This window comes from Ranitomeya imitator, chromosome 6 (assembly GCF_032444005.1).
Source record: "Ranitomeya imitator isolate aRanImi1 chromosome 6, aRanImi1.pri, whole genome shotgun sequence".
Taxonomy (NCBI): Eukaryota; Metazoa; Chordata; class Amphibia; order Anura; family Dendrobatidae; genus Ranitomeya; species Ranitomeya imitator.
The window spans coordinates 249,622,994-249,646,965 of NC_091287.1; the positions used below are offsets into that span (position 1 = coordinate 249,622,994).

At 45.8% G+C, this 23,972-nt stretch overlaps 1 protein-coding gene across 1 annotated transcript in view; it reads right to left on the reverse strand.

The window, feature by feature from the left end:
• GABBR2 (gamma-aminobutyric acid type B receptor subunit 2) overlaps nucleotides 1-23,972 on the reverse strand; it is a 1,074,198-nt gene that overhangs the window by 125,738 nt on the left and 924,488 nt on the right. The window contains exons 14-15 of the mRNA XM_069730579.1: nucleotides 12,659-12,769; nucleotides 6,351-6,575 (exon numbers count right to left, since the gene is read on the reverse strand). Of these exons, the coding sequence (XP_069586680.1) occupies nucleotides 6,351-6,575; nucleotides 12,659-12,769 (336 nt within the window). The remainder of the gene's footprint in view (nucleotides 1-6,350; nucleotides 6,576-12,658; nucleotides 12,770-23,972) is intronic.

The following is a 23,972-nucleotide window of genomic DNA, read 5'->3' on the forward strand; positions in this document are numbered from 1 at the left end:
AGAGAACTATGCGGTCAGTATTAAAACACTAGAAAATATCCACCACAGAAAATACAAAACTCCACCTCTGACTAAAGACATGGAGGGTATATCTGCATCTCCAGAGATACAGCTTTGCTGCAAAAAATCCTAACACAGACAAAGCTGAACAAGATAAAACATGAAAATGCACAGAACTATAAGGCCCACAGCATGTGGACAGCAAAAACAAAGCCAGAACTTATCTTTGTTGAAAAGAACAGCAAACAGGAGAGACCAGTCAGGGATGTGAATCCTCCAAAAACAATGGACAACTGGCACTGACTAAAGGATCAAGCAAGACTAAATAGCCCAATCCAAATTGCAATTTGTCCAAGTGGACACACCTGATAAATGCTGCGATCCAAAGACAGCAGCACTACCACTCATAACCACCGGAGGGAGCCCAAGAGAAGAATTCACAGCACACCACTAGCCATTGGTATAAAGGACCTCCCCCGGTTGAGGGAAGAGTTCAATGTCCACCACCTGAGAGTCTGATTGACCTGCAGGGATTAGCGGCACCTTCGGTCGAGGGAGAAAGGGTTTCTGTCCCAAGCTGCCAGAAGGGCATATTGTAGGGGACGAAGGTGCAGTTGCGCAAAGGGGACCACTATCTTTCCTAGTACCCTCATTGCAAACTGGATGGAGTGAGGGTAAGACTGACGAAGTGCTCGGGGTCCTTGTTGAAGGGCTAAGACTTTGTCAGGAGGGAGAATTACCAACCCCAGATATGAGTCCAGGGAAATTCCTAGAAAGGAGATCTGCTGGGCTGGGACCGGAGAGGATTTGCTTAAGTTTATCAGCCAGCCTAAGCAAGAAAGGGTATCACAAGTAATGCGAACGGACTCCACGCAGTCATGGAAGGATGGACCTTTGATCAACAGATCGTCCAGATCAGGCAGAATGAATACGCCCCAAGAGTGCAGGATGGATATGATGGCCGCCATGACCTTTGTGAACACTCTGGGGGCAGTAGCAAGTCCGAAGGGCAGGGCCGTGAATTGGAAATGTTGGTTGTGAATGGTGAAGAGCAGGAATCTCTGGTGAGGGGGAAAAATTGGAATGTGCAAGTAAGCGTCTCGGATGTCAATTGATGCCAAGAATTCCCCTTCTTCCAGGGAAGTGATAACTGAACGCAGAGATTCCATGTGGAAATGACGTAACTTGACAAACTTGTTTAGAAGTTTGAGGTCTAGTATGGGTCTCACCTTTCTGTCCTTCTTTGCGATGTCGAAAAGGTTTGAATAGAAACCCTGAAACTTTTCGCTTTCTGGGATGGGGACAATGACGCCATTGTGGCGCAATGCGTCTATGGCCCAGGAGAAAGCCTTTGCCTCTGATGAGGGAGGACGAGAGAGAAAGAAATGTGAAGGAGGGTGCATGGCAAAGTCAATTTTGTATATAGATGACACCAGATCTCTGACCCACTCATCGGAGACGACGGAAAGCTAGACCTGATGAAAAAGAAGTAGGTGGCTGCCTACCCTGCCAGTATCGACCAGATAGCACTGATAGCATGAGGAAAATCTCTGGGACCTAGGTCCTTTAGTTCTCGACTGTTTGGGTTGGGACTTCCAATGCTGGTTAGGTCTGAACGAGGCCTGAGTTCCTCCATCTCTTTAGAATGTCCTGAACCGGATGAAGTAGTGGTAGTGGGCAAGCTTGCAGTGGAGCGAAAGGAACGGAAACAGATTTGTTGCTGTCTCCAAAAGGGACGCCTAAGTCTCTGTTGGGGTAGGAATTTACTCCTTCCTCCCGTAGTATCAGAAATTATTTGATCCAGCTTTTCAGTGACCGGTTTGTTAAGGATGTGAGGTGAGAGACTTTTTTGATGCAGAGTCTGACTTCCACTCTCTGAGCCATAATGACCTTCTGATAGAGATGGCATTGGCTGCTGACTGAGCCGCACAACCGGCCGCATCCATGGATGCGGGTACCAGATAATCGCCTACCTGGGAAATTTGGTTGGGAAGGTGTGCTAACTCTGGAGGAAGGTTACTGGTCTGAAGAAAATTAGCTAAGGTCTCTGATCAGAAAACCATAGCCTTAGCTCCCCATGCTGTGACAAAGGATGGATAGAGGGCTGAACCTGAGGCCACAAAAGCAGAGCGGGCCAAGCCTTCTATCTGACGGTCCGTGGGATTTTTGATGGATAAGACATCTGGCACGGACAGGAGAGTTTTGGATGCTAGGCGGGATACTGGGGGGTCTATCACCGGAGATTCCACCCAATCCTTTATCAGATCAGCTGAAAAAGGATACTTGGCTTCAAGAGGCTTTTGTCCTGTGAAGCGTTTATCAAGGCGTTCTCTACGCCTATTAACTATGGCTCTAAATTCAGGATGAATAGCAAGTGCCTTATGACAGCGTTTAGTTCTCTTAAACAACAAGGTGTGATCTGTAGCGGAGCCGGAATCTTCCTTAACCTTTAAAGCCTGGTTGAATGCCTCAATAAGCATATCCACTGTCTCCTGAAAATTTGGCAAATCCGGATCTAAGGAACCATCAGATTTGCAGTCAGATTCACGTTCACTACTGAACTCTGGAGAGAGAGAGCAAAAAACAGAGCTGCGAGGCAACAAGGCAGGTATCTGCTCAGGAGACGTGCTACGGATCCGTTTTCTAGGTGCCTGACGGCTTCTAGAGTGCTTTCGGACCCTGCTAACCGACTACTCCCGGCTTGGGGAGTATCCATCTACATTAGTCCTGCAAACGCTCCAGTCCCCTGAAGGATCACAGAGGGATTCAATTGCTTTGGCCAGCGAAGCCATGGATTGAGATAGTGACGAAACCCACTCAGGGAGACTAGGTACACTGGGTTTGGTGGTGGCGGAGGGCTCCTGAGCGCAGTAGGGGTCACAGGCAGTGCAGAGCGGGGAAATCTGAGCCTTAGGGAATGCAGATTGGCAGGAGGAGCGTGAAGTAAAAAATATAGCCATGGGCTTGTTAGACTTTTTAGATGCGTTAGACTGTGACATGATGTATCCTTCTATGTGGCTCTATAATATTGGGGGCTGCCGAGAAGGAATACTGCTGAGAAAAGGGGTTACAGCAGGGAGGAGGATGTATAATGCAGCGCTCCCTTACCCAGGTCTGTGTCCCCGCTCCTCCTGCGTTTCTCCAACTGTGTGGCCCCTGCGCTGAAAACACTTGCTGCTGGTCCTGATGGTAGTTAGTGTGTCCTTCGGTGGTCTGGGGGGAGAAAGATGGCCCTCGAAATCTCAGAGGCTCTTCTCGTGCTGTGCAAGATTCGTCAGGACCAGTGGGAGGAGCTTCTGCATCACATCATTGCATGGGCGGAGAAAGGGTTGCGGCCTAGTACAAGGCAAAAGCCAGGGACTAAATTTGTGGCGCCGGCCGGCGCCGATTCAGGAGGGGGTCGAATGCACGCCCCCGCAGTCAAAATGGGTCCCCCTTAACCAGCGCCGCCCCAGACCCAGGAGAAGCTGCCGGGTGGCAGGTAAGGTAGCTTGCTGCAGGTCCTCCTGTGCTGCTGCTGGTTTGGATGGTGAAGGGATAAGGGGGAAAACCCTCAATCCACCATCCCTTTAGAAAGGAAGTGGAGAGGGACCGTCTCCCTCCTTGTACCATCTGCTTTAACAGTGGCAGTGCAGTGGGGGCTGCTCTGACGCCACAAGTTGGGCCTCTGAACATCCAAAGGTTTAATCACTTAGGATGGGACAGGGTAGAATGTCCAGCATTAGACCTGGCTGCGGAAGAGGATACGTGGAGGCAACACTCCATGCACTCGTCCGTTGAAGGTGTGGGGAGATCAGTGCCCTTGAAGAGGCCTGTCACCCCTAAGAAGCAGCCCAGGCGTGGCATCCCACGTCACAGGAGAGGATACGGAGAGGCGACACTCTCCGTGCTCGCCTGTTGATTGTTCGGGGAGATCGGAGCCTTGAAAGGATCCGTCGCCCCTTTGTCCATTGTAAAAAATAAAATAAAAAATGTAAAAATTGAAAAATGTAAAAATAAAATAATAAAGAGGTTTTGTTCTGAATAGCAGACCTGTCCGTGTGCCTCCTAACTAAGCAAGAACTGGTTCTCTGGAAGCCAGCACCAGGGTGTATACTGCAGAGGAGGAGCTAACTTTTTTGTTTTAATTTAGTGTCAGCCTCCTAGTGGCAAGCAGCATAACACCCATGATCTGTGTCCCCCAATGAGGCGAAGTAGAAACTGTCCTTAGACACACTTATGAACCACTGACACCATAAGATAGAGCCATGGGTGCCATGCACATCAATTTGTAAAGCTGGAGGGATACTGTATATGGGCAAGCCTTGCAGCTTGTACAGGATTTGGACACATTTATGGCAGCAATTGAAAAACAAAATTTGTGCAATTTCACTTTGTCTGGTGTGTGGCATAAAACCTAACAAAATGTCTCCTGAAATGTTTAAAGCAAAACTTTTAACTAAAACCTGTCATTAAATTCATGATTCCAAATTGAGGTGAAGCATGAACCTGAGCCTGGCTGCACGATTGCAGCCATGTATATCTTTCTCTGAAACATTTGCAGCATTTCACAGAAAAGTATATTTTGAAAAAGCAAGCCATGCACCGTAGAGAGACCTGACACTGGTCTAGCACCATCCCCGAACAACTTAGGTGATTGACAGGTCTCTCCCATGTGTGTACTTAGCAAGAGATCTGTCAATCACCTAGAGCAGCACTAGAAGAAACTGTCATGGACCGATGCCATAATAGTCTCATCTGTATAGTCCCTGGATGAATGTTAAGACTATATTTTCTCTGAAATGCCACTGGTTGCAGTTGTGAAGCCAGACTCTGATTTCTGATGCCCCTCGTTTGGGCAGAATTAATCGACAGACAGGTTTCCTTTATGGATGTGACACATTTATCAACTAGCAGACATGTTGATACATTTGTTATAAATAATGGCAACATTGTCTCCAGAAAAACTAGGGAAAATGTGCTTACAGCAAATGGGTATTTTTATTAGATTGCTTTAATTAGTAGACAGCATAATAATAAGCAAGTTTGCAATTGGACTTGCTCATTCTCCTGCAATAAGAGTGTTTATCTCACATAGTATATAGTTTCCTTCCTAGGAGATTGACTAAATAGGCCTGGATTGTGGGTAGTATTTACATGAGTTAACTATTGAGACACCAGTCAATTCTCTCACTCATTTCTATAAAGCAGTTCGTTTCTCACCTCTCTCTCTCCTTCCCGATCAGCTCCTGACAGAGATGCTCTTTTCAGTTCTACATTATCACAATCCCCATGCACCCATCATTGGTAGTTTCCAGAGCAGTTCTAATCATAGCTTTCACTTTGCTGAGCTGTGTGCTTGTTTACGGTGTGATCTTGTGCTTGTGTTATCTCAATATATGCAAATATAGTGATAACAGTACAGACTCCATAAAAATGACAGTACCAGAAGGAAACTGACCAGAACGGTCACTCAAGATATTGCCCTTTACCCCACAGCAACCATGGCGTATGGATTGGAGACTGCAGAGTTGGGAGCTGATCAGAAGACAACTTGAAAGTATCTATATGCCAGTCATTATCTAAAAAGTTCTGGAGTAAGATGCACTAAATTTATGCCTCCCAATATATTTGGTGCATCGTGTGCTATAATTTACTCCCGCCAATCAATACCACTAAGATTTGCCATTTTTTCAGAAAAGTGTGGAGGGCGGGCAGTTTCAACTGTAACGGTTTGAGAAAAAATATTTTTCTTATTAGAACCAGAAAATTGGAGCACGGGTTCTTCTTAAATGTCCCTCTTTGTGTGTGCTTGGATTAGTGCACATTCCACACCTACATTGTGGAAAAATCCCCCAATTTAGCAGTCCCACCAGAACAATGGTAGTTTGTATAGCAGACTATTGTTTATGCTTCATATTAAGTGCAATTGAATGGAAAGCTCCGATATAAAATATGGCTATAATAAATCACTTGAAAAATGCTCTAGGTATTAAAAGCACTACGGAACAATGGTGTATCATACATTACTGAAGGATCAAATGGGAAATCACTGCCTTCCAGAACTGTTCATTAATGGATTACCAATTTACTGTAATGAATGTATTTACTGGCACCATTACTACTGTTAATGCTTTTTATTCTTGTGATATTTGAGGCTTATTTTATCCACATATTTACTGCATCGTACATTTACAGCTGCACTTAAGTGGTTAATACTCAGATGTATGAATGGGAGATGAGCATTACTGGTCTTTAACATGTCATTCTAAATCTAGGTCACAACACATTGCGTGATGAAGGCAGAGAGGATAAAACGGTCACTGGGAAAAATGAAAGATATAAAAAACATGGAAGGCGAAATAACTTACCTTTGGCACAAAAACTAGACAGAGTGTGATGGTACTGCAGAATATGATCACTAAAGCCACAATACAGAACTGGACGTTAGGTTGGTCTTTGGTGAGAAAGGAGACTGCTGCTCCAATAATACACATAATGCCCACGTTGTACACACTCATTCCAATATATTTGCTGTCATTTAGTGCTGGAATGCTTACATTCCGAGTTTCCCAGGCCAAAAAACAACCAAACAACTAAAGAGAAAAAGAGACAAATACAATTATTTTTTTAATATGTTTATCTTTTTTCCTTGAAAATACATGTATCACTTTTGACTAAAGTTCAGTCGCTTTTGTGTTGCTCCTTGTGCCACACTTTATAATATTAATATGGCTTTAATTTGATTTATGTCAATGTATTTTTCTGTATAACTTGTTAACAGCAAAGTGCATCCAAATGATGATGTAGAACAGGAATGCACATGTGACCTATCATGGTGTTATGTGCGACCCACAACCTTCTGTATATTACAGTTTCTATGTCAGAGTGATACAGGAAAGATATATATCTTGGTACCGTATTAGCCAGTAGATAGAAAAATATTTAGAATTGAGAGTCCTTAGTTGCCATTAAAAGGTACAGTATCAACCACTGAGGACTCTCAATTCTAAATATTGTTTTTTATGTCAGAGTGAAGAAGAGTAGGACACTGTTCAGGACCAGCGATAAGCAAGCATTAGTGATGAGAGAACGTGCTGGGATAAGGTATTGCCAGAGTATGCTCGGGCGCTAACCCAGTGTCTTCGGCATGCTCGAATACTATGTTCAAGTCCCGGCGGCTGCAAGTCTCGTGGCTGCTCAACAGCCGCAACACATGCAGGGATTGCCTAATAAACAGACAATCTCTGCATGTGTTGTGGCTGTTGAACAGCTGGAGCACCCGGTAGGACCGTGGGGTACTCGAGCCGGGTCAGGCGGTATTTAAAGGGAAAGGTCACGGCAGCGGTGACCAGGTCCGTGTCCCTGGGCGTCCAATAAAAGATGGACAAAGGGGAATAGAGTTTATGGGATGAGTGTTCGTAATGCCACCTGTGGTACTTGGCCAGGGATGGCCGACACTGCTTAAATGGGTCCACTGAGGCTGATAGTATTGCAGCAGAGTTAGTATAGCTCCCCACAGGTAGAGCTTAGTCCCCAGGGCTCCCGATGCAGTTGATAATGGATGATAGATGTTGAGGTACAGGAAAGAATTGGAGGACACAGGGTTTCAGTCTCTTTAACTTTTACTGATGAAGTTCAGGTACACAGATTACAGGTGAATCCAGGCAGCCTGGAAGCGGTTCGGAATCCCCCTAGCCAGGTGGGGTTGGAAGCCTTCGTTTCTGTGCTGAATTCTAGGTTCTTGATGCTTTAGCTTTCCTCAAGTCCCTCTCTCAATCTGCCCCTCAGATGGAACACTACCAGCACGGCAGGCAACTTGAGCCTTTTTACAGGTGTCCCTCTTGTGGTGATTCCGGGCTCTAATCTGCTGTTGTGCCTTCAGGTGTAGTTGTGGACAGGAGACCTACAATCTCTTGCCCTCCAGTTTCTGCTGTGGGGCATACAGTTCCTACACAACCTAGGACTCCAGTTTCTTGCGCTTAATCCTGGGGGTGAGCTCAATCGCAGCTCCACTCCCAGTTTCTCTCTCCTTTTGCTTTTTCTCCCTTCACTGTCTCTCACAGACTGATCTCTAACTCCTCCTCCAAGCCAGAACTTATAGGGAAGCTACCCTGAAACCGGGTTTAGAGCTCCCCCTTCTGACCTGGAGTCAGGAAAGTGTTGTCTGCAAGTGTTACCTGTTAAGGGGATCCCTTTTAACTTGCAGGCATGGCATCACTCTCCCAGAGAGGCAGGCAATACCATTGTGGCATCCAAATTCCTGGGGTGCCACACAGCCACGAGACATGCAGCTGTGTGGACGCTAATATATTTTTCAAGCATGGCGAAGTCACTCGGTTAACACCCGAGCATGCTTATCCGGACACGTTCACTCAATAGCAAGCATGAATAGAGCACTGTGTGACCACATCTGGGGCCCCCATATATCAAGAGACTAGGGTTAGGATGATGGCTGCCTAATGTGTGCAGCCCTCTCTATTCTAGTTTATGGGAATTGTGATGTGTAGCCACCTATTACAACAACCATAATTTTCAATGGAGAGATTTCAAGGTGTGCAGGGTCTACTTCTTTAGAGTATAGATTTTTGGAGAAGAAGATTTCTTCTTCATTTACTAGTATATTGTTATGAGGCAATGTGGTGCCCCTGAGGGTCCAGTCGCCACAGTACCCACACACTAGCATCCAACACTACACCACTCCAGGCCAGGGGATCTGGGTGTACCCTATTGAGGGAGGGTCCCATCTCAGGCTGGAGGGGGAACTAAAGTAGAGGGTGTGGGTGAAGGAAGTAGAGAGGGGAGCAGTCAGTGACAAGAGGAGTTGGAGCTGGGGATTTGAGGAGTGAGGAGCTCATCCCAGAACAAGAGGACACAGAGAGAGAACAAGGAAGATAGAGAGAAGTTCCTGAAAGTGAGTGAGGAAGAAGGGGTCCTTGGTGCACGGGTAGTAAGGAATCCACCCGTGGGGCTTGAATCCACGCCGACTGTAGTTTGGTGGAGGGACCAGTGAGAGCATAACCAAGATCAGCTGCCTACCATGGACCCAGAGTTCCTTGGAGCGGAGGTGGAGGAGCTGAGCCGCCAGCTCCTGCGGTCACAGATCACCACAGTGTCGGCGTGGAAAGAGGCCATGTTGGAGAAAGTGTGTGAGCAGCGGGCGGCCTCGCGACCAACATCCCAAACCCCAGCGGAGAAGGAGGAGGAGGCCGGCACCGGAGAAACAATGGATGCAGGTACTGTGACCAACCCTGCCCCGGAGACCGAAGAAACCCTGGTAGGCCCGCTGAAGCCACCGTCAGTTCTCAAACTTGGCTGGGCATGCAAAAATCTAGCCTGGGACCAGACAACAGACAACAGGGCTAACTGGCGGTGCCACTGCAGCCCAACTGTACACCCCGGGAGGAGCATGGAGGATGGGTGGCATTCCACTGGCAACACATGAAACTTATTTAATGGGGTTCCCTAGGGAGAATTACCTTGACCAAGAGGTTGCTGGCCTGAGGCTCTACCCTGGAAGACGAAGTAAGAGGTGACAGAAAATAACTGTAAATAGTTAAGTATACCTGGTTAGGTTACCGTTATTTTTATGCAACGCTCAAGTGTAAAATACCCCCCATAAAGGGAAGAAATAGTTATACCGTTTTACCTGTTGAAATGCATTTTAGAAAAATGTTTGCATGTTTTTTAACATATTTGTTTACTCTGTTCCAGCCCACGGACGTGCTGTGTTTAAGAAGGGGAGAATGTGATGCCCCTGAGGGTTCAGCTGCCACAGAGGTACTGCATGTCAGCCAGAGGTGTGGTACCCCTCTCTCGGGTAAGGATGGGACACTGCACAGTACCCACACACTAGCATCCAACACTACACCACTCCAGGCCAGGGGATCTGGGCGTACCCTATTGAGGGAGGGCCGCATCTCAGGCTGGAGGGGAAATAAGGTAGAGGTTGTGGGTGGAGGAAATAGAGAGGGGAGGAGTCAGTGAAAAGAGGAGTTGGAGTTGGGGACTTGAGGAATGAGGAGCTCGTCCCAGCACAAGAGGACAGAGAGATAGAAGAAGGAAGATAGAGAGAAGTTCCAGAGAGTGAGAGAGGAAGAAAGGGTCCTTGGTGCATGGGTAGTGAGGAATCCACCTGTGGGGCCCAAATCCATGCTGACCGTAGTTGGGTGGAAGGTCAAGGTCGCAGTAGGAGACCGGCCCTAGACTAAAGGAGAAACTGAGGACTCAGCTAGCAAATCGGAGGCTGAAGTAACTGCATATGCTACAGCCAATTCTACGCATAATCGTTGAAAAGGCAGCCATATAGGATCCAGGGGACCAAGAGGACGTTGCCTGACAGGATCCGAGGCTGCTGGCTCGGGACACTGTGTGAAGGCGCAGGGCAGGAGAGGCGGGAGCCAGCGCAGTGAGAGGGCCAGAGAAGGAACATAAGAAGGGGGTTCTGGTAAAGTGTACCCCAAATTACATGAGAGCTGACTGGACCACAGACCTGGAGGACACAGCACCCGGCTGGGGATTGCATATAAGAACTGTCAGTAAAGTGTGGAAACTGCACCCTGCTGTGTCCTCTGAATTATTACTACGTCACCTGCCCTGCACTACCTCATTCACCATCATTGACTCTTTCACTTTAACTGTCCTGGGGCCTAGCTCTACCTGTGGAGAGCTCTAAAATCTCTGCTGCATCACCAACTGCCCCAGTGGACCTGATCCGCAGCATTGGCATCTCTTTATTGCCAAACACCACGGGTGGCGTCACAAACTAATTGTTAGAATCTGTTTTGTTTTGACCATCCGCCATCTTGTTGTGGTTTTCTGGCTGCTGGTCTTTTTTCCCTGGTGCTGGGTTGCCTTAGGTCAGGTGATTGTATCACCCTTTATTACCCAGCACCTGCCTCCCATTCCTTGCTGGACAACAGTGTTAATCCGCTAGAGTTCTGGCTAGGTGCTTATTAGACAGCTTTCTGTGTTTGATATTTTGCAGTTCAGGGATCTCTGGTTCTGCTATTCTTAGTTTCTGTTTTCTGTTGGTTTCTGCAGCCTTCTCTGTGTTTTCTATTAGGAGGTGACCTGTTTTTTGTACCCAGTCCTTAGATCTTTTAGGGACCTCCTTCCCCTTATCTATAGGTCTTCACTGAGTTTAACCTAGGATTGTTGGTGGGTCTATTCGCAAGGAATGGGTCACCCACTCCATCATAGGGTATCAGCCTAGTCTTAGTGCAGGGCCAGCTTTCCCCCTTCTCTACTAGTTCTATGCTGCAGGTTCGTAACACTTATCCCCTATAAACTTTATTTCCCTTTAATTGACTTTTATTGGAAGCCCATGGCCATGGACCGGGTCACTGCTGCCGTGACCACCCCCTTAAGAACTGTCGGACCCAGCCCAAGTACCCCACGGCCCTAGCGGGTGCTCCAGTAATAATATAACAAATATAGATATGATTTGTTTAAAACTATATATAACAGTGTTCAAATGCTATATGAAGAGTATTTTACATTAATTGGAACCTGCAATTATAACCAAACCATGAACAGGACAAGAATCAGAGCCTGACTGTGCAATTGCCGCCAGGTACACTTTTCTGTTAGGCTAGTTTCACACTAGCGTCGGATTCGGTCCGTCGCATTGCATCGGGCCGAGATTCCGACGCTAGCGTTTGATGCGCCGCACAACGGGTGCAGCGGATGCATTTCTCTGGCGCATCCGCTGCCCCATTGTGAGGTGCGGGGAGGTGGGGGCGGAGTTCCGGCTGCGCATGCGCGGTCGGAAAAAGCGGTCCGTCGGCAGCAAAAAACGTTACATTCAACGTTTTTTGCTCCCGGCGGTCTGCCACAACACGGCGCAACCGTCGCACGACGGTTGTGACGTGTGTCAATACGTTGCAATGCGTCGGTAATGTTACTCTATGGGGCAAAAACGCATCCTGCAAACAACTTTGCAGGATGCGTTTTTTCCCCTAAACGACGCATTGCGACTTATTAAAAAAACGCTAGTGTGAAAGTAGCCTTAAACTCTGAGGCATTTCAGAGAACACAGTTTGAAAAGGCAGTTGGGACCATATGAGATCTGACTAGTCACGCCGGGGCAGCCCCTGTCCAGTTTTTCCAGCTTTTTCAACCTTTTTAATTCTGAAACACCGCAGTGTTTTGGAGAAACATGTAATTGGCTGCAATCACGCAGACTGGCTCTGATTCATGCTACCGCAGTTTGGCCAGTATGAATAAGGTTCCCTTCAAAATAAAACTCCATCATTTGGACCTCAATATAACAAGAAGCAGCTAAAATACAACATTACGCTCCACAGTGTGACCAGTGGCATATGCATACCTCCAGCAGTCACTGCAAGGCAGGAAGTAGTGTGAGAGAATAGGATTTTGGTTTGAGAACTTCTTCTGTTCATCACAGTAAACAGAAGCCATTTTGTTATTTAGGGTATTGTTAGGGCCCTATAGTGAACAAAACCCCATGCGTACTTGAATTTGGAGTGGTATTATGAAATAAGAATTTTCCTTTGGTTGTTTCTTGACTCCAGTACATCCATTTTACTGATCTGATAAAAATGTTCCTGAAATTTACCTATAAGCATAATGTCATAATAACTTGTATAAAAGTCAAGGAGAGATTATCATGATTAATTCTGCACATCTGCTAACTTCTACGTTACCAGTCACTTACCATAAGAAGCCCTTTATAGGCATAGACAATTCCAAGCCAGATCGTCATGTGAGTGTTCTCACAATGCTCCAGAAATGGAAGAATTGCAATGTCTCTCCCTGCAGGATCCGGCTGAAAACAAACAATATATATTTTTGTGATTTTTATATTAAAACTCAGACATCAATAAAAAAAGATCATCAGAATATCATGGAGAATGCAAAATATAAGGTAATAGGAAAATTGTATCATGTAAGTTACATAACACATGTAGCTCTGTGCAGCACTACTTTTATATAGACACCAAAAAGCAAACCAAAAAAAAATAATTGGTAAAAATATATCTAAAGTCATCACTCATAAGGACAATACCATTACCTGGATGGCACTGATCACACAGAAGTCAGTTACTGCTCCCTTGCGGCAGTTCCTCTGTCTAAGCATATCATACATTCCTCTAAAAGATGATATGACAGCAAGCATTTATTGCCAGTTATTATACTTGTCACTAATCTCTTTAGTGCTTAAGGGTCTGGAAACATTCGCCAATGTTCTCGTGATCCTCAAGCCCAGACGGCCTTAATCTCCATTTATACATATCTTACAGAAATTCTGTCTTTTGCCTTAAATATTCTCATGGTAAAATATTGGAGGTACTTCTGTTATTTAAGCATTGATATCAGACCATGGTAGCCATCCACTGAATCCTGGTCTGTACAATCAAATCCTTCCTGGAAAGAACAATAGGCAAACCTAATAATATACGTGGAGCTTTACACAAGGAAGATGAAGCCCAAAAAATGATCCTGGCCCATCTTTTTTCAGCAGACTTATGTCTAGTAAACCAACATGACAGGAAAAGGATATAAAAAAAAGGATATACGGTACTTTACAGAAAAATCTGGCCTATAGTAAACATAAACTTCTTCAAGAAGTGTTTTCTTTGTTGTTTTTTCTTTGGGGGGGTTGATTTCATATAAGTGCATGGTTCAGTGCAGTATCAAAATGAGGTGCCAAGGCCCATCAGCGGCATTGATTCTGGTGGCCCAACATATTATTTTACCTTATCCTTGTTCACAAATTTGCCTATGCTTCCATATAATAATAAACTGAGTAGTTTATGTGTACATGTTGCATTACGTGTACTGTGCTGAACTCTGCTCAAGTAGGTGGGTGGGGTGCCCATTCAGGCGCAGGGGCCCACCAGGTGATTCACCTGTTTCCCAGTGAGCCAGTCAGAGCCTGGTCCAGTGTTCAACTGAGTTTTCTACCCACATGCATACATTGTGCATATCCCTTTTTTATTACGTAGTTTTTATCCTTGCACATTCACATTGCTCATAAAAGAGGGACAGTGACCATAACACACAATAAAATTGAAAATTGTTTAAAACGAAAATGCAATCTAATGTGATCACTAAAAAATGTGATCCAAATCAAAGATAGACTTCTTGAAGGTGGTTGTTCTAAAAGGTTTAACTGTGTAGTTATTACAACATATTTTTTTTAATGTAAGAGATCCGAATATATACATCATTTTTCTTAGGCTACTTTCACACTAGCGTCGGAATCTCCCCGTCGCAATGCGTCAGGGAGAGATTCCGACGCTAGCGTTTAACGCATTGCACAACGGAGGCAGCGGATGCATTTCTCCGGCGCATCCGCTGCCCCATTGTAAGGTGCGGGGAGGTGGGGGCGGAGTTCCGGCCGCGCATGCGCGGTCGGAAAAAGCAGTCCGTCAGGAGCAAAAAACGTTACATGTAGCGTTTTTTGCTCCCGACGGTCCACAGAAGCACGACACATCCGTCGCACGACAGATGCGACGTGTGGCAATCCGTCGCAATGCGTTGTCAATACAAGTCTATGGGGAAAAAACGCATCCTGCAAGCACTTTTGCAGGATGCGTTTTTTCTGCAAAACTACGCATTGTGGCGGATTGCAGTTAACGCTAGTGTGAAAGTAGCCTAAGTCTATGAATGCAACATCTCTAAATTCTAAATTCCCTTTAGAGCAGCTGTGTCTTATACTGATTCCAGTATGGTGCGCGCCTTTGAGCATAATTTTTCAAGACACATCTTGAGTAAATTGATTTTTTGGCCATATAAGTTGTCTCCAATTAGCTCATCAACAGCTGCCCATAGATGAATGTTTTCTTCTAAGGCAAATGAAGCAGAGCATTTATCAGACACGCAGTGGTTTATAGTTGGCAATGCCACTATCGCACTAGTTGTATGACAACTAGCGTAGATTTGTAAAGTGGGCCAGTGCACTTTGTGGTTTCCAGGGAAAAAATATTATCTATTATACAAAAAAAGCCATTGCATTTAAGCCATTTCAGGGGAAACTTTCTTCTCCCGGGGAAAAAAAAAAGTAATTGTTCGTTCATGAACACAAAGATTTTGCGGATGACTAATATGACTCATTTAAGCAAGCTAAAGTAGAAAATGCTCAGGATGAAGAATAAAAACACATAACATCCATATTTGGGTAACATTAAGTCATCCTACTTCCATTTCAGTCTTCTTCACTGTCAATTAATCAGCCTAGAGGAACTAGCAATTGATAGTTGTGATTGTAACGCACCACTGACTTTCTAAATGACTCAGTCTGTTGTTGTCTTTTTTTTACATACATGATACTAAAGAATCTCTTTGATTAAAATTGGTTATACAGCCCTAACCCTATGGTTTGGTTTAGTTTCCATTCTAATTGGATCCAATGGTTTTCATTACTATGTCGTTAATGATATCAATGAGTCAATTGTGACATCAATCTACGGCTACTTCCACTATAGATGAACATTTTTAGGTTACTAACCAGCTGCATTTGTCATCTTTATGGGCTGCTATAAATATTATGTCATTTGTGGCACACGTGCCGGCAGATGCTCAGCGCACCTGCAGGAAACGGATGCTGAATTAATTCTTAGGGAGGTAGTGGAGACTGTGATGAATTCACAAGGGGAGTTAATGAGCCCACTTGATATGAAGACTGTTTCAGATGCACAGCATAAACACTCTGTGGGGGATAATAAAGACAACTGAGCCATATCCCTGGAGAGATTGCGTTCACAGAAAGATAGATAGTTTAGAAGATCTGGGAAAGCGGACTATCTTCTCTGAGCACTGGACTGTGGAAAAACAGTAGATGGTAAACAACCTTCATTTCGCCAAAGATATTCATGAAGGCAGCAAGACATTGTAGAATGTATTATGTCATGACTAAAAGCACGAAGAGCATTGACATACACATTTATGTATTAAATCAATATGTTGTCGGGAAACCAAAAAGCCTAGAAAACTAAGTAAGCCTTTGTGATTATGGACTTACAGGCATGCAATGTGCTGCCGTATGGTGGCTCCATGTGGATCTGTATTTTCCCTCAAGGGAGAGAATCTCATTTTAAAACTGATTTTCCTGAAGGACATCATCTTTTTATCTTCTTCCTTAGAACTCTCACAGAAAGGCCAAGTTTACACAACCATATTTTTGGTCCAAGTGTTGTCCATCAAAAAACGGAATGCAGCAGAACCAATGTTGTTCAATGGCGCAGTGCATACAAACAAATGGTATCATCAGTGTTCTGGATCCGTGAGTCCTCAGTGTTTGGTCAGTGTGTAATCAGTGTTTTATCTGTGTACATCAAGTATGGATAACTATTTAATCAGATTATGATGCTTCCCCCATACTTTGCAATGTTAAACACGGATTGCACATAGAGCCATGTTTGTCTTTGACCCATAGACTTGTTTGGCATTTTTCAACTGTGCTGAACATGTCTACGTGATTTTTGCACAAACGGTATGCAAAACACATGGACATGTGAATAGCAGTATAGATTATAGTGGGCACATGTTCCAGCTGTGAAAAAAACACATGGAACACATATAAGAAACACCTATGTCTAATTGAGTCCTAATACTACATTTTCACAATTCTATTCCTGTAGGAATAATTTGAGAATGCCTTAAAGACAAACAGCCAACATGATTTTGTCTTGTAAAGTAAAGACATGGCTGTAATGGCGCTGTAATGCTGATTATATTGATAACATTGGTGAGGAAATCTGAGTAGTTCTTAAATCACCATATAAGGTTTTTTGATAATTGAACTTTGGTGCCCAGGGGCCAGACTATGCACTGGGTCTTCTCCTTCCTATCTGAGATTCCCTGGCCTCTCCGCCTGCCTGAGGTCTATGAGTGATCAGTCTCCTGCTGGTCACTGCTGAGATTTCAAACAGGGGATGTCGGTTATTCACAGACTGGAGGCAGGCTGAGTGACCAGGGAATCGCAGACAGGGAGGAGAAGTGAAATATACCTAGTAAACTACATCATGCAATACTATTGTTGCTGTCATAACTGCAGCTAGCAGGACAGATACCACAATGTGGTATGCAGAGAGACATAAGTAACCATCATTTGATGGGTCCCTAAGGTGCCACAGATATTTTATCTTGAAAAAAAAAAAAAAAAATATATATATATATATATATATATATATAACCACTCCCTATAATTATATCTGAATATATACAATTGTTTTGAACCTAAGCTAACACCACAGCAATTACATTTTGTCAATAATTCCCTCTTATTAAAGTTTCTGACACAAAATCAATGAAAGCCTTTTTCTCTCTCGCAATCTGGCCTTCCTCGGCTTCACAGAAACGTGGCTAACACCCTCTGACACCGCCTCCCCTGCTGCGCTGTGTTACGGCGGCCTCCAATTCACTCACACCCCTCACCCTGGCAACAAACATGGTGGAGAAGTGGGTCTTCTCCTTTCTTCAAACTGCACCTTTAACCCAATCCCTCCTCTACCCTCCCTTATCCTCCCCTCTTTTGAAGTCCCCTCTGTCCCCTCTGTCATATACTGACCTCCGGGCCCGGCCACTGCTTTTATTGACCAATTCTCCACCTGGCTTTTTCACTTTCTCTGTGCTGACACTCCCACCATCATCATGGGTGACTTCAACATCCCCACTGATACCCTTCAGTCAACAGCCTCCAAATTTCTGTCCCTTACTTCATCTTTGGACTTGCTCAGTGGTCCTCCACAGCCACCCACACAGACGGCCATACACTAGACCTGGTCTTCACCCGTCTCTGCTCAATATCTACCTTCACCACCTCCCCTCTCCCTCTATCCAACCACCATCTGCTCACTTTCTCATCCCTGTCCTCCTCACCAGTCACCCATGTCCAGCAACATGTGCACCCCCGCAGAAACCTTGCACACCTAGACACCCACACGCTCTCTGACTCTATCCTACCACTGGCATCCATATCCTCACTCCATGACACAGACAGTGCCACTGCTTTCTACAATGCCACTCTCGTATCAGCTATTGACATGGTTGCCCCTCTCGTTCATGGCAGAGTGCGACGTTTCAATAGACAACCCTGGCACAATAACACCACTAAAAAGCTCCAGCAATTGTCCAGGGTTGCAGAGCGGCGTTGGAAGAAAACACATTCGCAAGACGACTTCACTGCATTCAAACAGGTAACACTCGCTTTTAAATCCGCTCTCACCTCTGCTAAACAGGCCTACTCCACTGCCCCCTCCAACCTCCCTCATCTCTGCTGAGGATTTAGCCACACACTTTAAAAATAAGATTGACCAAACAAGGCAAGTCTTCATTGTTCAACCTCCACAACCCCTTTGTATACCGGACCAGTGCCCAAACCCCATAACCTCCCTATCCAACATCACTGAAGGGGGGGCTTAACTGTCTCCTCTCCAAATCGCACCTCACCACCTGCGCACTCGACCCCATCCCATCCCACCTCCTCCCCAACCTCACCACTACTCTTATCCCATCCCTAACCCACCTCTTCAACCTATCACTAACTTCTGGCACCTTCCCTTCTGCCTTCAAACATGCCACAATCACGCCTATCCTTAAAAAGCCAACCCTCGATCCAACTGCTATGTCCAGCTGTCGCCCAATATTGCTGTTCCCATTTGCTTCCAAACTCCTGGAGCAGGACATCCATGCTGAACTTTCCTCCCACCTTTCATCTAACTTGCTTTTTGACAATCTACAATCTGGTTTCCGCCCCCATCACTCAACTGAGACAGCCCTGGCCAAAATCACTAACAAGCTACTTAAGGTACGGTCACATTCAGCAACGCTGCAGCGATATAGACAACGAGCCGATCGCTGCAGCGTCGCTGTTTAGGTCGCTGTTGAGACGTCAAACACTGCAGCTTCAGAACGATGCAGGAGCGATCCAGTGATGTAACGGCGACTCACTTATCGTTCACGCTCCATGTCTTTACAGCCAAAGCTAATGGGCAATACTCTGTGCTCCTCCTTCTAGATCTGTCCTTTGCTTTCAACACAGTTGACCACTGCCTTCTACTACAGATCCTCTCCTCCTTTGGCATCAAAGACCTCGTCCTATCCTGGATCTCCTCATACCTTTTCAACCGCACATTCAGCATCTCACACTCCCACACTACATCCTCATCCCACCCTCTCTCTGTTGGAGTCCCCCAAGGCTCTGTTCTAGGACCACTACTCTTCTCAACCTATACACTTGGCTTGGGACAACTCATAAATTCCCATGGATTCCAGTACCACCTTTATACTGATGACACTCAGATCTACCTTTCTGGCCCAGACGTCACCTCCCTGCTCTCCAGAATCCTAGAGTGTCTATCAGCCATATTCTCCTTCTTCTCCTCTTGCTTCCTCAAACTCAATGTGGACAAATCTGAACTCATCATCTTTCCTTATAGATCTTCCTTACCTGACCTATCTATCACTATTAATAACATCACGCTTCCCCCGTACCGGAAGTCCGCTGCCTCGGAGTAACCCTTGACTCTGCCCTGTCCTTCAAACCACACATCCAAGCTCTTTCCACCTCCTGTCACCTCCAGCTCAAAAATATCTCCAAAATCTGTCCTTTCCTCAACCGTCAATCTACTAAAATGCATGTGCATGCCCTCATCATCTCCTGCCTTGACTACTGCAACATCCTTTTCTGTGGCCTCCCTGCTAACACACTTGCACCTCTCCAGTCCATCCTAAAGGCCGGGATCACACGAATGGAGCGCCCCCATGGGGCCGTGGGGTACTGTTATGATCAGGTGATTCAGAACCACAATGGACCTAGTGGTTAAGAGCACACAAAGTGACCTGATAGATACTAACATAGGACGAGCTCTGAGACGTGGGAACTCTGCTGACCGCAATTCCTAATCCTATCATACCACACTAGAGGTAGCCGTGGATTGCGCCTAACGCTCCCTATGCAACTCGGCACAGCCTGAGAAACTAGCTAGCCCTGAAGATAGAAAAATAAGCCTACCTTGCCTCAGAGAAATTCCCCAAAGGAAAAGGCAGCCCCCCACATATAATGACTGTGAGTTAAGATGAAAGTACAAACACAGAGATGAAATAGATATTAGCAAAGTGAGGCCCGACTTACTGAATAGACAGAGGATAGGAAAGATAGCTTTGCGGTCAGCACAAAAAACCTACAAACAACCACGCAGAGGGGGGCAAAAAGACCCTCCGCACCAACTAACGGTACGGAGGTGCTCCCTCTGCGTATCAGAGCTTCCAGCAAGCAAGAAAAACCAATATAGCAAGCTGGACAGAAAATATAGCAAACAAAAGTAACACAAGCAAAACTTAGCTTATGCAGGGCAGACAGGCCACAAGAACGATCCAGGAGAAAGCAAGACCAATACTGGAACATTGACTGGAGGCCAGGAACAAAGAACTAGGTGGAGTTAAATAGAGCAGCACCTAACGACTTAACCTCGTCACCTGAGGAAGGAAACTCAGAAGCCGCAGCCCCACTCACATCCACCAGAGGAACCTCATAGACAGAACCAGCTGAAGTACCACTCATGACCACAGGAGGGAGCTTGACCACAGAATTCACAACAGTACCCCCCCCTTGAGGAGGGGTCACCGAACCCTCACCAGAGCCTCAAGGCCGACCAGGATGAGCCAAATGAAAGGCACGAACCAGATGGGCAGCATGAACATCAGAGGCAAAGACCCAGGAATTATCTTCCTGACCATAACCCTTCCACTTAACCAGGTACTGGAGTTTCCGTCTCGAAATACGAGAATCCAAAATCTTCTCCACTATATACTCCAACTCCCCCTCAACCAAAACAGGGGCAGGAGGATCAACGGATGAAACCACAGGTGCCACGTATCTCCGCAACAATGACCTATGGAATACGTTATGGATGGAAAAAGAAGCTGGAAGGGTCAAACGAAAAGACACAGGATTAAGAACCTCAGAAATCCTATACGGACCAATGAAACGAGGCTTAAACTTAGGAGAGGAAACTTTCATAGGAATATAACGAGATGACAACCAAACCAAATCCCCAACACGAAGTCGGGGACCCACACAGCGCCTGCGGTTAGCGAAACGTTGAGCCTTCTCCTGAGACAATGTCAAATTGTCCACCACATGAGTCCAAATCTGCTGCAACCTATCCACCACAGTATCCACACCAGGACAGTCAGAAAACTCAACCTGCCCTGAAGAGAAACGAGGATGGAAACCAGAATTGCAGAAAAACGGCGAAACCAAAGTAGCCGAGCTGGCCCGATTATTAAGGGTGAACTCAGCCAAAGGCAAAAAGGACACCCAATCATCCTGATCGGCAGAAACAAAACATCTCAGATATGTTTCCAAGGTCTGATTGGTTCGTTCAGTCTGGCCATTTGTCTGAGGATGGAAAGCCGAGGAAAAAGACAAATCAATGCCCATCCTAAAACAAAAGGCTCGCCAAAACCTCGAAACAAACTGGGAATCTCTGTCAGAAACGATGTTCTCCGGAATGCCATGTAAACGAACCACATGCTGGAAGAACAATGGCACCAAATCAGAGGAGGAAGGCAATTTAGACAAGGGTACCAAATGGACCATCTTAGAGAAGCGATCACAAACGTCCCAAATGACCGACATTTTTTGAGAGACGGGGAGATCCGAAATAAAATCCATAGAGATATGTGTCCAGGGCCTCTTCGGGACTGGCAAGGGCAAAAGCAACCCACTGGCACGAGAACAGCAGGGCTTAGCCCGAGCACAAATCCCACAGGACTGCACAAACGAACGCACATCCCGCGACAGAGACGGCCACCAAAAGGATCTAGCCACCAAATCTCTGGTACCAAAGATTCCAGGATGACCAGCCAACACCGAACAATGAACCTCAGAGATAACTCTACTCGTCCATTTATCAGGGACAAACAGTTTCTCCGCTTGGCAACGGTCAGGTCTATTAGCCTGAAATTTTTGCAGCACCCGCCGCAAATCAGGGGAGATGGCAGACAAAATTACCCCCTCTTTGAGAATACCCGCCGGCTCAGACAAACCCGGAGAGTCAGGCACAAAACTCCTAGACAGGGCATCCGCCTTCACATTTTTAGAGCCCGGAAGGTACGAAACCACAAAGTCAAAACGGGAGAAAAACAGCGACCAACGAGCCTGTCTAGGATTCAACCGTTTGGCAGACTCGAGATAAGTCAAGTTCTTGTGATCAGTCAAGACCACCACGTGATGCTTAGCTCCTTCAAGCCAATTACGCCACTCCTCGAATGCCCACTTCATGGCCAGCAACTCTCGATTGCCAACATCATAATTACGCTCAGCAGGCGAAAACTTCCTGGAAAAGAAGGCGCATGGTTTCATCACCGAGCCATCAGAACTTCTTTGCGACAAAACAGCCCCTGCTCCAATCTCAGAAGCATCAACCTCGACCTGGAACGGGAGCGAAACATCTGGTTGGCACAACACAGGGGCAGAAGAAAAACGACGCTTCAACTCTTGAAAAGCTTCCACAGCAGCAGAAGACCAATTGACCACATCAGCACCCTTCTTGGTTAACTCAGTCAACGGTTTAGCAATACTAGAAAAATTATTGATGAAGCGACGATAAAAATTAGCAAAGCCCAGAAACTTTTGCAGACTCTTCAGAGATGTCGGCTGAGTCCAATCATAAATGGCCTGAACTTTAACAGGGTCCATCTCGATAGTAGAAGGGGAAAAAATGAACCCCAAAAATGAAACCTTCTGAACACCAAAGAGACACTTTGACCCTTTCACAAACAAAGAATTCGCACGCAGAACCTGGAACACCATTCTGACCTGCTTCACGTGAGACTCCCAATCATCCGAGAAGACCAAAATATCATCCAAGTATACAATCAGGAATTTATCCAGGTACTCTCGGAAGATGTCATGCATAAAGGACTGAAACACTGATGGAGCATTAGAAAGCCCGAATGGCATAACCAGGTACTCAAAATGGCCCTCGGGCGTATTAAATGCTGTTTTCCATTCATCGCCTTGTTTAATACGCATAAGATTATACGCACCACGAAGATCTATCTTGGTGAACCAACTAACCCTCTTAATCCGAGCAAACAAATCAGACAGCAGCGGCAAGGGGTACTGAAATTTGACCGTGATTTTATTTAGAAGGCGGTAATCAATACAAGGTCTCAGCGAACCATCCTTCTTGGCCACAAAAAAGAACCCTGCTCCCAATGGCGACGACAATGGGCGAATATGACCCTTCTCCAAGGATTCCTTTACATAACTCCGCATAGCGGCGTGCTCAGGCACAGACAAATTAAACAGTCAACCTTTTTGGAAACTTACTACCAGGAATCAAATCGATAGCACAATCACAATCCCTATGCGGAGGTAGAGCACTGGACTTGGGCTCATCAAATACATCCCGGTAATCCGACAAGAACTCTGGGACCTCAGAAGGGGTGGATGATGAAATAGACAGAAAAGGAACATCACCATGTACCCCCTGACAACCCCAGCTGGACACAGACATTGATTTCCAATCCAATACTGGGTTATGGACTTGTAGCCATGGCAACCCCAACACGACCACATCATGCAGATTATGCAACACCAAAAAGCGAATATCCTCCTGATGCGCAGGAGCCATGCACATGGTCAGCTGGGTCCAATACTGAGGCTTATTCTTGGCCAAAGGCGTAGCATCAATTCCTCTCAATGGAATAGGATACTGCAAGGGCTCCAAGAAAAACCCACAGCGCCTAGCATACTCCAAGTCCATTAAATTCAGGCCAGCGCCTGAATCCACAAATGCCATGACAGAATAGGATGACAAAGAGCAGATCAAAGTAACGGACAAAAGAAATTTCGACTGTACCATACCAATGGTAGCAGACCTAGCGAACCGCTTAGTGCGCGTAGGACAATCGGAGATAGCATGAGTGGAATCACCACAGTAAAAACACAGCCCATTCTGACGCCTGTGTTCTTGCCGTTCAGCTCTGGTCAATGTCCTATCGCACTGCATAGG